Genomic DNA, 17,413 nt, shown 5'->3' with positions numbered 1-17,413 from the left:
GCACCTTTTTTAATTAAAGGGATCAAAAAAAAAATCCCCATATATTGACAATGCACTTACATGTCAGTGATATTAACGAGGAATGATAATCAGTTTTTGTAAGTTCTTGTAACATTTTATTGTAATTGTTAAATGTAAAATTCGTCTACTCTGTTACTCCGCAATATAGTCTCCCCTGAAGAAGGCGCAAACAAGGCGTCGAAACGTTGGGATTTAAAAGCAAACAAATCGTTTTAATCCACTAAGGACTGTAAAAAAGCCGTTCAAATTTCTAGTTAAAGGGATCGATCTGATAAAATCGACTTTATTTTAAACTGCTCATCACTATTGAGGACTACAAAGATTGTGGTGTGAAGTAATGGCCGCTTGATGAACGAGTTTTCGAAAATTTTACTTATTTAGTGTGCATTGCACGAATGTTATCGTTGCTAACGACATTATTTTTCGTGAATGACACGAAATGATTCGTTCATTTTAATAAATGTTTGTGTATATTACGAACGATATTGTTCATTTCGTTCGTCTTGTTCCATTTGTTCGTTTGTGAATTATCCCGGAATAGAGAAAAACTCAAACTTATTCATACAAAACCAACGAACAGTTAGCGATGGCTCAACTGAATCCGACCGAATCCGTACTGCTCCGGATTCTGGATCAACTGGAAGCGAAAGTTGTTCAGGAAATCTCCCTGAACCACTTCCGTGTCCGCCGATATGGTTACTAAATAGTCAGACCGAGAGTGTCGTGATTATCAACAATTATCTGACGAATAGCAACAAGGATACCATATTCTACCTCTATTGAAGCTCCAACTGCAAATGTACGTCTCATTGATAGGTAAGGTGCCTATTTCACCATATTCGGGAGCGTGCCTAACTAATTCATTAACTACTCGGGCTACAGTGGATGGAATGCGTGCAAATTTTCATCAACAGCTTTGCTTCGATGTTAAGAACCAATATTATAACTCAATGCGTTGAAAAAAGATGGCAGACACTGGTCTAACCAACAGCTTCAATTTTTAAAAGACTTGGAAACTTTTCGGAAAGATTCATTATACCTAACTCAGCCTTTTATAAGTGTTTTGTACTATATGAATGCATTATATTTGGTATTTTGGAATAAAAAATAGCGTAATCCAAAAAGATGAACACTGTTCCGTAGGTCTTTATTCCAAAATACATTATTTTACACTGCAATCAGAGATGTCTGCCGACTTTTCACCACACCCCAACAGGAACATTATTTATGTGTAAACGGGCCGATAATTTCGCAAATAAATAAAACGTACTACAGAATCTTCCACGAGTTCAGTGATCATTGTATTTTTTTAGTTTTCGATACTTTCTAAGTACGATCTAATTGGAATATTACAATAAAGTGGAGATAATCCTTAGAACTATATTTAATATCATTATATCTTATCATGTACATTTACACCACACTATTGCAAGTGTCCTAAAGTCAAACATTACCGGCATCACACGACCACGGCTCAACCTTTTGTTACATTTTCATTGAAAATCAGATCCGTCTAGTTCTGTACCATGCTATTTTTATTTACATTTATTGTAATGCACATAAGTACGAATGTAATGACTGTGCTCTACTAAGGTAGCAAAAAGATGGCTGAAGCCATTAGTTTTCTCTATCTGTTACATTCGATTTATGTTTCCTCGTTGTTCTATCTACAAGTTGATTTGGTAATGCTTAGTGCCGATGTCGGAACTGGGGTTAAATGGAAAGTATCGACGTATAAATTTGTCCGCGGAGATCTCGAACTAGATTAAAAGGGTTGAGCAATCACTTGCTGGGGTTTTGGTAGTTACGTATTAACTGTTCAAAGTGTGTCAATTGTAAAATCGGCGTTTGTTTAGGCTTTTTACATTTACGGTGGCTTATTTGTGTATAACATTGTAAGAAAATAAGGTTAGCCAGAAGTTTTTAAAGTACGTTCGTTCTGGACAATTTTATACTCGTGACATTGCACTTTGACGTTTGATTGTACAAACTTGACTTGAGAAATTGGAGCGAGAATGTACGAGATTAAGGAATCATAAGTACACTGATGAAATATTTTTAACGGTTAGTGTGTCATGTTAGGTTCAGCAAAAATAATACGCAGAATAACTTTCAAGGTTTTAAGTGGATTCACTAAGGATTAAGCAGCCGTTACTTTGGCAAAAACTTTAATTGTTTATTATTCAAAAACTTCTCAAAATAAACGGAAAAGGATACTTCTTATCAGCTAATGACTGTGCCTATCGCTGTACACTGGGGAAAGTAGTAGGGTGAGGCAATAATTTCACTACTAACAATTCTAATGTCAAAAGGTGGACACATTTGGACTGTTGCTGCGGCACTTTATCGAAATGGCCGAGCCATTGCTACTGTTTGCCTCGGACCGTTGCCGATCAATTGCTGCCAGGTTAAGATTTTCCTGTGATGACGAATGCTGTGAGGAACTGGCGAGCATGAGGTTGTTTCCGTTTGTGTCACAAAGGCTTGGCGAAGGCATGTTGCTCCCTGTACCGCCACCACTACCGTGGGAATTGTGATGTAGCGGATTTTGTAGTCCTGCCAGTGAACGAACCTGCAACAGAAGGCCACTGTTGAGTAGTCGGGCCTGGTGTTCCTGCGCCTTAGCACGTAGACAAGCAATTGAGTTGTTTCTGGAATGAAGATTTCAGTTAGTTTATGTTTACCCTTGGGTTAATTTCAATGTTGAAATAATACAGATTAATTTCAGCGTAGATCAGTCGCACGGAACGCTTTAAAAATATAATTGTATCTTGTGTGTATACAAACTGATAACTGACGTACAATTCAAGTTTCAATGTGTGTAAGAAAATGAACGTTCGTGAGACAGGCCTCTACATCGCAACAGGGACCATCAACCAAGAAGTTTTGTGCAGGAGTACCTGTAAAAAAGTCTGTTGCCTTTCTTCAAGCAATACAATTGTTATTTCCTTGTTTACAATTGTTCCGTTTGGTTTTGAATATGAACCCTCCCAATCTCAACACGTCAGGGCTCCGCCCAATAGCAAAATTTTGGACTTGCAAAAGAAACATGATTTGATTGTTTTAATAAAAAGTTTAATAAAATTAAACTTAAAGTTTAATCACAGCTTAAATTTAAACATTAACTTAAATTAAAATTAAAGTTTAATTAATTCAATAAAAAGTGACATATTTACATTTTTGTTCGACCAATTTTTGAACTCCCTTTACAGTGATGGATGTCTAAAAATACGCCAAAAAAGACATCCAATAAATACAAGGACAGGAAATACCTTACTCGGTGGATATTGAAGTGAATATTTACAATGAAAAACCACTGTTTTGATCGGATTGAACTTCTTTGCATTACCTCAAGAATGGTATGTGATTAAATCGGTAAATTTCGACCCAAATAACAAGAATCCGCCAAATTTCCTTGAACTTTCGTTGGGCTATGATGAAGTGAGTACTAGAGATGGTCGGGTTTCAATTTTTCGAACCCGAACCCAACTCGAACCCGAGAGCTTAAAAATTGAAAAACCCGGACCCGACCCGAGCCCGAAATTATAAAATTTTAAAAACCCGAACCCGACCCGAGTCCGAACATTTTAAAATTGAAAAACCCGAACCCGACCCGAACCCGAGAATGAAAATTTTGTAAAACCCGAATACGACCCGAACCCGAAAATTTCAAAATTCGAAAAACCCGAACCCGACCCGGACCAAAAATTTTTTAATTTTGAGAAATCCGATCCGAACACAATTTGTTAATGTACAGTCTATTTCCTACCTCTGCCACAGTCAGACCTACAATCGAACCAAGTGAACAACAGGCCTCTCGATCTAGTGTACATTGTATCACAAAGGACAAACGAAGCATCGGATTATTCTTGTTATGATGAGTAATATCGACGAAAAAGCTCTACTCCGACCCAATGCCGCGATCGTTTACTTGAAATTTTGTTCAACACGCCCTAGTTTTTGTGATGTGGAATACCTTTTGAAGGTAAAAATTCAACTTACGGAAGTGTTATACCTTCAGTATCATCTTCTTCGCAATGCAGTGTTAATATCATTCAACACGTTAACACAAGCTGAGCGTATCGTTTTGCAGAATAACTTAAAACACGTGGTTGAAAGTGACAACGTAGGGATTAAGATTCCTGTTTATATTGAAAATGATTATATTGATGTAAAGCTACATGACCTATCACCTCGTACCCCTCCTGACTCAATTGCAAAATGCATGTCGCAATACGGAGAAGTAGAATCCGTTACACCTGATACTTGGAGAAACTTCTTCCCGGGTACTCCTAACGGCGTTTTTGTAGTGAGGATGCGGGTCGAAAGGCCTATACCCTTCTACTTCACAATAAAACTCAAAACTCACGGATCTACAATTAAACAAACTACGCTATGCACCCATGAGGGGCAAACTCCTACATGCAAGTATTGAAATCAGACAGCACATCATGGACAACCTTGCGCGGAAGATGCAGAGGAAGACGCATCTCAACCGATTGCCAACTCATCTATGGCAAACCAACCCAAAACAGAGTTTTCAATACCAATGCCTGAACCATAAACGGTGGCAGCAGTTGCTCAAAGCATAATGACAACCACAAAAGACGCATCCAGCACCCCAAAATCAACAATAAGCAACATCGGCAAGGAAGGTAATAATAATGACGGATTTACATTGGTCAACAATAAGTGCAAGAAACAGGGAAAACATCTGATCGCGGACACCAAGCCGGCTTCGAGCTGGACGCGAATTAAATGACCCCCCAGATGCAGTATGCCAGCAGACCCCGCGAAAGAAGCTCTCCGATCGCAATAAAAAGTAGCGCGCACGAGATCCAATATTACAATAATATTTGTTAATATTTTTATATTTACATTTGTGAACATAAGCTCCGTTAAGCTACCTCTATGAGCCGTGTCAAATAAACAAATTGGGAAAAAAATTGTTAATGTATGGAGAACCAAAGATCCCGAATGCAGTGAAGACCCGTTTTTATCAACCCCTTGGTGATTTTTAGACTGATAAAATGGGGACACTGACAAAATCGGGACATATATTTTTCCTTCTTTTTAAGAAACCGACACTCTTAAAATATTCTTCTTTTGTCTCTAGATATAGAATTAATAAAATTTTTTTTTTGCATATTTCGGATCTCTAAGATGAGAAAAATATACTCAAGAAAGGATTTACTCGAATTCAACCTGATTCGTCTGCTAGAACCCTTCAAACTATTAACTATCACTTTTCATATGATGCTGATAAAATCGGGTCAAAAAGCGGATAAAATCGGTTGTAGATTAAATCGGTGGCTGATAAAATTGGGTCTTCAGTGTATTTTAAATTTTCAGCACCCGAGCTGGATCCTAGGCTCATCTAAGAATTATAGAATCACTCGTACCTGAAGTAGCACCATATACGTATAGTTTTATCTGCTTGTGGAATTAGCCACACGTGTTAGAATTTTTGACAGTAATCCTAGGATCAAGGTAGTTCAATGGATGGCGTGGTCGTAATAATTCTATTTTATAAAAGAGGCTGGGTGTTGTGTATAGACGTAAACAGTGTCAAGAAATGTGATCTGTTCAAAACCCGAACCCGATCCGAATCCAAAAATTTCAAATTCGAATAACCCGGACCCGACACGAACCCGAAAGTTTAAAATTTCAAAAACCCGGACCCGACCCGAACCCGTCAAATTCAAATTTGAAAACCCGGAACCCGACCCGAACCCAAGAAGTTAAAACTGATCGTACCCGAACCCGACCCGAAACCCGTCGGGTTCGGGTCGGGTCCGGGTTTCGGGTCCAAAAACCCGAACCCGACCATCTCTAGTGAGTACTTGGATAGACCTAGGACATAGCAAATAATGATGTTCTTGGGAAGTGGATAAAAATTGAGAAAACGTTATTGAAAACGACTGCACAAGCTTATACGGGTAGCGTAAAGCGTAAGTGTCAACATTTTCATCAAACTGTGTTTAATACGCGTACAAACGTGTATAAGAGACTTGGTAGCATCTTTAAGAATTAATAATGTATAGCAAAATTGGTCGGTGTTAAGTCAGACCGGACTAAGTGACAAAATGTTGTTTTCGTTAAAAACGAGTTTAAAGTTTGAATCGCAGCATCCTTTACATTATAATTGGAAATTAATTTATGCCATAATTCTTGTTTATTGTTACATATTTCAAATCGGCATAAATCGAATGTAGCGGACAAAATTTTTTATCCAGTGCTATCATTATATCATTTTTTGATGTTTTGCGACTTAGTCCGGTCTGACTCAACACCGATCAATTGTACTAGAATTCCGTCATTCCTTTAAAATAGTATTCTGTTTACAATTTAATTTCATAAGAATATTCTAATGTAACTAGGATTTACACAACCATCCATAGACTTTTACAGGCATTTTAGATACTCTTCTACAGAAATTTCACCAAAGCATCTGGCATCTCTGCCTGCCGATCGTTTTGCTTGGAAACTAAAGTTAATAAAAGGCTGTCTGAAAGTGTTGTTTGAATTGTCAAATATCGTGATTTGGTTTATATCAACGACTGTTCACTGCACCGATTTTGTTAGTTTCTTCGTAAAACTACATCAAAAATTGTTTCGAATCTTTTATAAAGCCGCATCTTCAATGTGGCACCGTTCCTGGAGTATAGTTACTAGACTCGCAGTTAGCCGGGCACAAACGCCGGAAAACACTGGCATCCCATGCAAATGTTCAAGCTCTAACTTAATAGTTCCATTGTTGGTGTTGTGAGTAACAACTTTACATGTACGAATAGTAAAACGAATTAAAACAGCAGTTCTCAACCTATTTCGTGCCACGGACCCCTTAGAAATTACCCTGGGTTGCTGCGGACCCCACGGATAAACATCGATGTTGAATGCTGTCAATATTTTTTTTTTAGTTTGTTAGGAAATAAGACTTGCAATTTCAATATGCACTCGGAAAATATATTTTTCTTCGCGGACCCTCAGCAACGAATTCACGGCCCCCTAGCGATCCGCGGACCCAAAATTAAGAATCACTGAATTAGAAGATGTGTGGTTTCATGTGCGAATATCTCTTGGTGTTACAGAAAAAAATGTTTATTTTCGGTTCTCGTTCACAAGGAAAGAGTAAAATAATTTTCTATATATGTACATCCAAAGAAAACATGTTATGTGACGTCATGCTCGATTGACTCCGGCATTTGACATGTTCAATTGGCTCCGCTTAGTGCCTCCGCCTGACTATGAATATATGAACTATAGTTCGAAGGGTGGTGCGTCATAACGCCCGGGACATAAAGACAAAAGACACTATAACTACTAGAAGTCGCATGTCGCTGTAAACACTGAAAATTTATCATCTCCCTCTTACATATGCTAGTCCCATTAGTTTTACACATATTACTCCGGGTATACACCTGTCAAAGTAATGGGATACAATATGCTAGAGCGAGATCCCATGTTTCAGTCCGTAAATACATGGAGACAGTAGCGATTTGCTCCCTCTAGTAGTTATAATCTCTTTTGTAAAGACGCACCAGACTACAGGCTCGTTATTTTCGGAACGTGTTTCGCGCGCAGAGGCAGACCGAAATCACCATTCACCCAGATCCTGATTTTAACTTGAATGAAAAACAAATTTAACCATCAAAACCGGATGCTCTTGCACTATTTAAGAAAAGGCAAAAGTTTATAGCTATTTTATCAAAAAAGAAAGAGCCCAGTAAAGTTCAACCGGAAGTGAACCGGAATTCTGGCTGGTTCTAGTTAGTATTTCGGCTCCAGTGACACAACCAATTCTAATTAGAACCGGTTGTTTCATTAGAGCCGAAATACTAACTAGAAACAGCTAGAATTCCGGTTGAGCCTATTTGGTATCGGTATCTTTCGAGTTGCACAAATTCTACAAACGCAGCGTACATTTTGATGTCTTTGTTTTGATCTTTAATCCACCTAGCATGCCTTTCTCAATCATGAACACTCGAATGTCATGCTTGATTATGAATTTTCAAATGCGCATATTACATTATTATAATACACGACAACAAGAACATTTTTCAATATTCGAGTTCTAAAATATAGTACAAGAAGAGAAGCCAATTCAAAAACTCAAACCATCAGTGACCAGTGATCGGCGGTTTGAGACTTAGTTTGGCGACAGAGAACAGACATATAAGCAGGAACAAACTTTTCCGAAAAACTTGTCTAAATGAAAAGTAAATGAAAATATGTACGTTGAAAATCACTATCGCAGAGGTTCTCATGCCGCAGGGTTGCCACTATTTTTCAAAGAATATCTGGCAGATCATCCAAAAATGTCTGGCAAAAAGCTGTCACTTAACAGCGACATCAAAGTTATCGAAATTTATCAATCGATTTTTGATAAATTTGGGAAAATATGTTCCAAATTTCTAAAAATCTGTCAGAATGAGAGGTTTGTTTTTTGTCTGGAAGCTGCAAATAACTCTGGCTGTGCCAGATAAATCTGGTATAATGGCAACCCTGCATGCGTGCATCACCATTGTATTCAAGTTTGCACTCACGACCCGTATACTTTACTTGTAGTCGGTTCTCAGTGATTTGGCCGTCATAATCGAAGAAGAAAATTACTGTTCGCACAACACCACAGTGGCTCGGCTTGGAATAAAAGGTGAACTAAAGTCAAAACTTTGTCGTATGGTTCAAGTTAGGTGGTTTTATGTAGGGGAAAGTGTTCGGTTGTCGGCACCCCTACGTAACTTTTGACATAAAGTAGGCATGGACATTCCGATAAATATAATTTGTGTGTTGTATTAGCACGATCTTTTTGTGCCAATTGCTGAAGCAAACAGACTCGACTGTTCTGTTCTACAACCAATATATTTTTTGAACAAGTGAAACTCTACTTAAAAGTTTTTTATGATAATTTGCTTAGTGTTATAGAAAAAAGTAAATCGATCGAAAAAGTATGCGCATTGAATATTTACAATGTGAATTTATTCTATTTTGTGATTCAACATTGAATGGCACAGAAAAGTTCGCCGCAATTTTTTTTGTTCAGTTTTCAAAAAGGTTACTAAAATCGGTTGTCGGCACCCAAACATGGTCGGTTGTCGGCACCCCATTTTTTGTGGCAAATGCTGAGTTCTCAATAACTTAATCAATATGGGTATTTTTGGAACGGTTTTACGAATAGATACCAGAGATCGATCTTTGAAACCATTCTGAAATCCAGTAAGACGACTTCCGGTTTAGCGTTTTACATTTACATAAAGAATACCCACCTGGTTGTGTGTTTACCGCTGGGTCGCACTGTATATACCAGATTGTCACGACCCAAAAATTGTGGGGGGGGGGGGGGTGTTATCCATTAGCTTCCTCCCCCTTTGGCTTCTATCTGATTTGTCTGAAGCTTTGGTAAAAAATGGGCTGCCTGAAACTCACTCAATTGCAGTGAATGCAATCTCTCAGTGCATTAGCAGTGCGTAATATTCGTAACAGTTTTTCACAAACACAGATTGTGGTTCTGAGGAAGAATGATGTTCAAAATTCCTTTGATGGTTGTTGAAATGAATAAAATTGCTTTTCCTTTTGAATCCTGATGATTTTCATTCATATTTTTCCATGTTTAGTAAATTTTCTTAGGGTGCCGACAACCGACCACATTTTTAAAAAAATGGTAAAAAAATATCAATTTACGAAATTGTTAATAAAATTTTTCATGTTGACAGAATAAATTAAATTCTTGCATCAGTTATTAGCTAAGGCCTCTAGCTTTCCATTGGTATGCTTTATTCCCATATATAGTGCAATTGGAGTAATGTTGTGAGTCAAAAACAAAAGTGTGCCGACAACCGAACACATTATCCTAATTTTGGTGCGCTGAATTCGTTTTTGTAATTGAAACATATTAAAAATAAACATTTACTATTCATATTCACAAGGGTTGCTCAAAAATATATATTTTGTCGAAACTGCTTTGTATAGTAATTTTCGTGCCCTGAATCGTTTTTTGATATTAACGCTTATAGAGGGTGTAACATCCAACTGCATATTATACCTTCCATTTGAGACGTGGTTTGTGAAAATCGGTTGTCATCACCCAAAAACCGATGTGACTTTAGTTCTGGAAAACGCCCTGTGTACCGGGAATTGTGGACAATACGATATTCCAAGAATCTTTTATTGGTTATCAGTGATCTAGACCTGCAAAACGAAGTACAGTCGTGATTCGCTGGTGGAGCCACAGCCTTTGTCCAACTAACGAATTTGATCGTGTCCAGATCAGCGTCGGGGGACAATCCATCCCATCGATGTTGTATGTGAGAAGGCTGCGAGGACAACTAACGCATTGGCAAGGATCATGGCGAATCACGGAGGAGCAAGAAGCAGCACGAGACGTCTCCTGGCGGGTGTCTCATCCTCAATACTGAGGTATGGACTACCGGCCTGGGCTACCAGCGGAGAAATGAACGTAATGTAAGGAGACTGGTCCGAGCGAACCCGTTGGCTAAGTGGCAGCAAGAGTGGGGCAACGCGGAGAAAGGAAGGTGGACCCATCGACTCATCCCAAGTGTGTCTGCTTGGGTACATAGGAAACATGGAGAGGTGAACTTCCATTTGACACAGTTTCTGTCAGGACACGGATGCTTCCGGACGTACCAGTATCGGTTTGGACACGCTTCGTCGCCCCTTTGCCCGGAGTGTGTGAACGTGCAAGAGACACCGGAACATGTGGTATTCGAATGTCCTAGATTCGAGGAAGTCCGAAGGGGTATGCCTGATGTGGCAGTGGACAATATTGTTGAAGAGATGTGCCGCGACGAGTGTATCTGGGACGCTGTCAACAGAGTGGTTACGAGTATACTCTCCGAGCTGCAGAGGAAGTGGCGAAGGGACCAACAGAGTAGCGCTATTGGCTAGAACGCCGCCGAGAAACCACAAATCGGGTTTCGGGAGAAATTCTGCCGCCGGGGAACTCTCCGACGGTGTAGACTAGGTCCGTCACCGGGGACTAGTTGGGTAGTATGTGATACAGCACCGGGTTTGGGTCGTCTGGCGCCAGTGAACCGGACGTCAGGCTTCACCGGAATCGCCGAACCGACCTCGACACTTTACCGGGTAGCTCGTGAGTAGGTTAGATCCACCGTCGGGGATTAGACCAAGTAGACCGTGTCGAATAGCTAGCAGCGGGTTGTTGGGGCGCCAGTGAACCGGAAGCTACGCTTCACCCGGAATCGCTGGATGGACCTCAGCACCTACTGACTGGCCCGTTGAGTAGGCTAGGTCCACCGCCGGGGACTAGACCGAGTAGACGAAGCAGGGAGCTAAATGGCTCACAGAAAGGTACACCTGTACCGGTAGCAATCTACCGCCGGGGTATTCACGGTAGGGTAGATTCGCCGCAGTGGACTACCCGACAGAATCGTGAAGAAAAGGGGAGCTAATTGGCTTACGAAACAAACACCGGTACCGAGAGAAATTCCGTTGCCGGGGAACTCTCAGTCGGAGTATGATAATATCCAAGTTTTTCTTGATAAAGCTAGGAGCTAAATGGCTCAATGAATCAGCACTTAAACCGCTCATGGGGATGAGAGTTAAACGGCGATGTAATAGATGGAGACAAGAAGCAAGAGAAGAGTCGAAAGTTAAATCAAAGGTCGTAGGTCGAGCGAGGCTCCGAGATAGAGCAGAAGAAAAAGGTGCGACGAAAGCACGAATTAATACGATGACGTAGTTCCGAGAGGAAGAAGTGCGTAAAAAGTAAGGAATGTTTTTAGTGGTTAGGCACGAACGTGAGTCGTGAGTCCCACACAGTGCCAATATACTACAGGCAGGCTTTTAGAGCTTTTTTAACGTTACTATAAAAAAAAAGAAAAACACACACATACACAAAATTGACGATCTCAACTAACTGAGTGGAATGGTATATATGAAAAAGTTAAAAAATATGAAAACTCCAGATGATGACGGAATTTTTAACATTCTTCCAAAAACTTTCCCGAATTCACTTTGAGATACTTGGGCACAATATTAAACAAATCATTTTAATTAGCATACTTTCCCGAAAGAACTAAAAGTGCCTATTCTGAAGCCATCTAAAAACACAGCGGTTTGCTCTCTTCTATTCGTTCATCATTTGAAAAAATAATCCTAATTAGAATGATGTCACATATCAATGGGATTTTTTTTCCTGAGCAGTCTGTCTTTCGTATTGGACATTCAACTACTTATTAACTTGTTGGAGTAACTAACATGATAAAGGGCCATTCAATTGAATTTGCTCTTCTAGACACTGAAAAATCTTTCAACAGTGTTTGGTACAAAGACTTAATTGCCAAAATGATCCAATTTTCATAATATAGATAATTAAAAATATCTAAACCAACGTACCTACAGGCATCTTATCAGAATTGCAAATCAGATATGCTAACCGAATTGTAAATCAGATGTGCTTCCCATCGCTGCTACACGTCGATTGCAACGACACTTGAAAGCTTTTATCGATCACCTGAAAAAATGGAAAATTTCTACTAACGCGGCAAAAGCACAATTAATAGTTTTGCCGCATAGGCCAAGAGCTTCTTCTCTTAAACTAATTAATAATTATATTATTAAATTTTTTGGTTTCAATTTATCGTAGCCAGCTAAAGGTAAATACTTGGGTTTAATTTTCTATAAATATCCTACTTTCCTGAATCCAAGCAAAATGCAACAAATATTTTCGTTGTTTAAACCCTTTTTTTGATCATAGATGTTCGGACCTTAGGATCATCCGCTTCTTTTTGCGAGTTAGAAAAATCTCTTTGGGAAAATTTCTAATCCTATGTGCGGAGTTGGTATTCGAATCCTGGTGAGCTGCGTACAAGACAATCGATTTACCAACTATGCTACGCTCGTCCCCTGTTTATACCCCCTTATAGACAGAAATTCTAGGCTCTGCCTAAAGAACAAACTATTAATTTATAAACAAATATTAAGACCGAAAATGCTATATGCAGTGACAATTTGGGCAAGTGGTTGAGCTACCAGGAAGAAAACGCTTCAAAGGATTCAGAACAAAATTCTGAAAATGATTTTGAAGCGTCCTTCCTTAGCACAAACGAGTTGCACAGACTCACAAACATAGAAATTTTGACGAACAGTACTATAAGCTACTTCTGACAACAATCGTTTCAATCATCAATTGTTACGATTAGCTCTCATTATTGTTTGTAAGTTAGTTTTTTAGATTTGGGATAACAGCCGCTCTGAAATAACATCAAACAGTAAAATTTTGAAACTAGCCGGCGATTCAAGCAGCCATCTGACTTCCAGTAATCGCAAAGTGAAACTTGCATGCAGATTTGGGTACAATGTCGATTCACGCATGCGATCTTCAATGTGAAGCTGATTTACAAATCAACAGTGTGTTTTTATGTGAATATTTGCACAGGTTTTTAGGAAAGGTTTGTTCTAGCTTATATGACGGATCTCTGTGTTTTTAAACTTTACTATTCTGGACATAACCTGATTGCAAATCGATTATCGATAGAATCATTCCTGGACAGCATTGTTGTAATGATGCTGAGTGACAGGGGAACATTGTAACATTGACACAAACTAACATTCAAGCAATTGATCTTACAAGAATACATGCACGAAGAAAAATGCAACAAAAATGATTGATAAATTAGTTTAAAAAATTCTAATCACCGTATATACGAAACTGGATCTCGGTAGTCAACCCACCTGAACGCCTCAGGGTCGTTTTCGGGGTGATAACTACTTCCAGTTGGACTGCTACCGGCGACTTTAAATTCTTTGCTATCCACGGGACTATGATGGTGTGTCTGATGTGGATGGTGGTGGTGATGATGTGGGTGCGCCAGCGAGCCTGTCTGGGGTTGACCGGTTAGCGTTACCAGTGGAGAGGATCGCTGCCGTGCGGGCGTTGGAGGCGGTGGCGTTATCGAAGCTGTCGAGGTGCTATTGATTGGAGAGTGAGCTGACGTTGGTGACAGGTGAGAGATTCCGCTTGTTGAAGGATTTGCATTATGATGAGCATTATGTATATTGCTTCCCGAACTAGAGCTCAGGTTAATACTACCACTTGTACTACCCATATTCGTGCTTCCTAATGGTATTAAACCAGGGGACTTTATTGGTGACATTCCGTGATTGTTTAAACTAGATCCAGCACTAATGTCACTCCCTTCCGTTCTCGTTTCCTCTCGGTCGCTGTTATCTTCCGAGTTTTTAAGTGTTTATTCCCCCCCCTGCTGATCTCCCTATCTATCAGAGTCGCTTCACCGCTAGCCAGGCTCCGCGCCAACCTCCGGCAGTCCGCCGCTTCGAGCGACTTTTTGTGCATACCTGAAATTATTAGAGACTTCCGTTAGTATTGGCTGGCTGGAGTTTGAAAAGCTCCAGAGTTGCACACTGACAGTATAGATGGGCAACTCTCGGGTGGTCGGTTCTATAAACTAAGTGCGAGATTAATGAAATAATTTCAGGAAGAGACAGATGTGTCAGTATTATTTTAAACATTCCATGAGTTTTTTCTCATTCCCAAAGAAATCTGACTAATCTGGCATCGGGATGAGCAAAGAAATAGAAAGATATTTACTTTTCATCTCCATACCTAGTAGCCACGGTGCAACGGATTCGTTTTCCTTGGCTGACTTGAGGATGGTGTCCGGCAGTGGAAGTGAGTGCCTGACCATAGCACCGTATAGTCCGTATTCAGCCATTATTGTGCTTCGACCCCAGCACTTTTCAGTCTTGCGCCATTTGGCTCGCCGATTTTGGAACCATACCTGCAAAGAGAAAGCAACATTTAGATACATGAAACCCAACAGCAGGAATTAATACGTAGGAGCACGCACGGATTAAATATATTAATTATTACGGTATTTTGGTCGATTGTTGTCTCATGAAAAGGTATTACTAAATCAATCATATCGCTCGAGTTAGTTATTTGCTAATGGAATTTGAAATCTCTATCATTCGTGCGCAGATTAAACTTTTAAATCCCTTTTCTCGCTTTCATTGCCTTCCTGACCGTCTTCAGTGTAGATATATTATGCTTTCGTTAGCCACTAATCGCATTAAATTTTACCCTCTTGAACTAAGCTGTTGAGTTCGAATCACCTTCATATGTGAGGACGTGCTAGTTTCTGTTTTTTTACAATATATGTCATATGAAAAAATGCTTCAAATAATGTTGGCAAGAAAATACTACAGAATAACTGCAGTGTTTTCCAGGATGCTTTTCAATACTGGCTGTGTAAGGGTTAGAATAGAATAGAATAGAAAAAGAACATATAATGAGATTAAATAATAGGAATCAGTAGCGTCTGGATCAAATAGCACGTTCCCCATGTTGATCGGAGATTTGTGGATGTAGACAAGCCCCTAATTTGATGGCGTAAATGGCAAAGTGCCGGTCTCAGAAGTCAGGATTCGCGGATTTTAAACTAATTCTTAGTGTCTGTATGATCATTGCTCCAGGCTTTAAATGATCAAGTACACCATGACACGACTGGAAACCACGAAGACAGTACTTTGAAGTGGCAGCCGCGCTGGATAGTTTGCTGCTGCGGAGAAGTTGAATTGTTCCACTCCGTGTTGATAGAAGATGATATCTGGGTGAAAGCAGATTTCTCAACACATTTGACGATACACTGGTTCGAAAAATGCAATCGATAAATCATTTAATCACTATATAAATCTGTCACTGATTGAAAAACTTAAACACAAAATAATGGCTGGGGGTACCGAAATTGAATGATGAAATGGATTTCCTTCTCTGGTTTTGCCATTTGTCCTTGTTACAAATTGGTAAAGCGGCGATTTTTCTGACTCGGCTGCCAATTTCAAACCAACCAAACATTGGCACCATTTTGGAACTACACGGTACCGCCAGGCATGTAGCCAACCAAAAACCGTTAAGGATGACAGTAGGTAGTGGAGTAGGAAAAAAATCTCCGTTCTCCGATTCGTGAGCAGAGAAAATTCGATTAATTTATCAGTGGGTGGTTGAAAAGCGGCGACAGTTTTCATTCGTTTTTCAATCCTCGCCTGCGAAATAACGCCGTGTCACTGGTATGACAACAGTGTCTTCGATTGGGGGTAGCCCTTTTCGGACCATCCGTATGAGGCAAACACAATTATAAATCTTTTTTGCCTTTTTATGTCGTCTGTGTCTGCGTTCGTTCCCTAATTCAAAGGTTTGCTTGAAAACAAAGTAGAGATTTATAGAATGCCCCTGCCATATCACGTTTGTGGAAGACAACAAGTTTCTATTTGAATTATCTGCTAGGTCCTCTATTTGGCAATTTTTCAATTCCTATAACTTATGGAACCGAATCAGATAAAAAGAAGATTTTCCAAACAGAGATATTGAATTTTCATTCAGAATTTCATAGGTCTTTAATGAATCCGTAATTGGTCAAATTTTCAAACCAATAAATATGCATTAACACTCATTCCCAGTGGACGCTACTTTTCACAGCTCAACAGTAGCTCTAGAGGAAACATTTTCACATTAACGGAAAAATAAAATAAATTGATAAAATTAACTCAATACCTTGGAGAATTATCCTTTGTTAGGTTAGCCTGGGACTGAATACAGATAGGTTTTGGTCCGGTAGGGACGTATCGCTCTCCGAAAAAGGGGGAATTGCTATGCTGCCAGACTACTTGCTATTCATTGTTATCTCTATGTACCGTGAAATCCCAGAGCGAGGCTTGATCATATGTTATTCATTTTCACAGACTATTTTCCCACATTTCCCGATCTGTATTTTTGGATTTTCTACGCTTTCGGCACTACATTATCTCATGAATAATGATTTTGTATCTTAACAGGTCATAATCGCTTGTTTGTGGGAGGTTTCGAAAAAAATAAGATTTGAAAGAACAATCTAATGGTGTAAGGGTGGTAGTTGATACTTAGATGGACAATAGGGTTGGTCGAAAACACAAAAATCTAAAAATCCTAGGTGTCTTGGGACCTGGATCCATAAACTAATATTAGTATTTACCCCATAATTTTTGAAAATTTGCGAAATTTTGGGAGAATCCTGGCTAAAACCGGGTACGTTTCACACGAGTTTCAAAAAGTAAAAGCTTTATTTTAAATCGATGGTTCTAAGTTGATGGATTGAGAAAGTGGTATAAGGTGTGGAACTCGTGGATCCTTGGTTTTCAAATTAAATAAACATTATCTTGAACCCCCGATTTCGCAAAATTTATGATTCACAAAAATAGAACGCTATTTCATGCGAGAATTACTTCGTATAACCATATCATAGGAAAGGAAAAATGTTAAACTTGTGTTTTAATCAACAGAATTTTGTAGCGGCCATATTGGATTTTGCGCCATATTGATTTTTTTGTTAAAAATTTATTTTCTGTGTGGTTTGCA

General features: G+C 39.3%; 1 protein-coding gene across 3 annotated transcripts in view; it reads right to left on the bottom strand.

The window, feature by feature from the left end:
- Positions 1-671: 671 nt before the first annotated feature.
- LOC131693974 (visual system homeobox 2-like) overlaps positions 672-17,413 on the bottom strand; it is a 251,652-nt gene continuing 234,910 nt past the window's right edge. The window contains exons 5-8 of one of the 3 annotated variants that reach the window (XM_058982289.1): positions 14,612-14,801; positions 14,329-14,358; positions 13,735-14,251; positions 672-2,672 (exon numbers count right to left, since the gene is read on the bottom strand). In XM_058982289.1, coding sequence (XP_058838272.1) covers positions 2,327-2,672; positions 13,735-14,251; positions 14,329-14,358; positions 14,612-14,801 — 1,083 coding nt within the window. In that variant the 3' untranslated portion in view covers positions 672-2,326. Of the gene's footprint in view, positions 2,673-13,698; positions 14,252-14,328; positions 14,359-14,611; positions 14,802-17,413 lie in introns of all 3 variants that reach the window. The other 2 variants (XM_058982287.1, XM_058982288.1) reach the window with 2 other exon arrangements.

This window comes from Topomyia yanbarensis, chromosome 3 (genome assembly GCF_030247195.1).
Source record: "Topomyia yanbarensis strain Yona2022 chromosome 3, ASM3024719v1, whole genome shotgun sequence".
Taxonomy (NCBI): Eukaryota; Metazoa; Arthropoda; class Insecta; order Diptera; family Culicidae; genus Topomyia; species Topomyia yanbarensis.
This window is presented reverse-complemented; position numbering and strand designations above follow the sequence as displayed.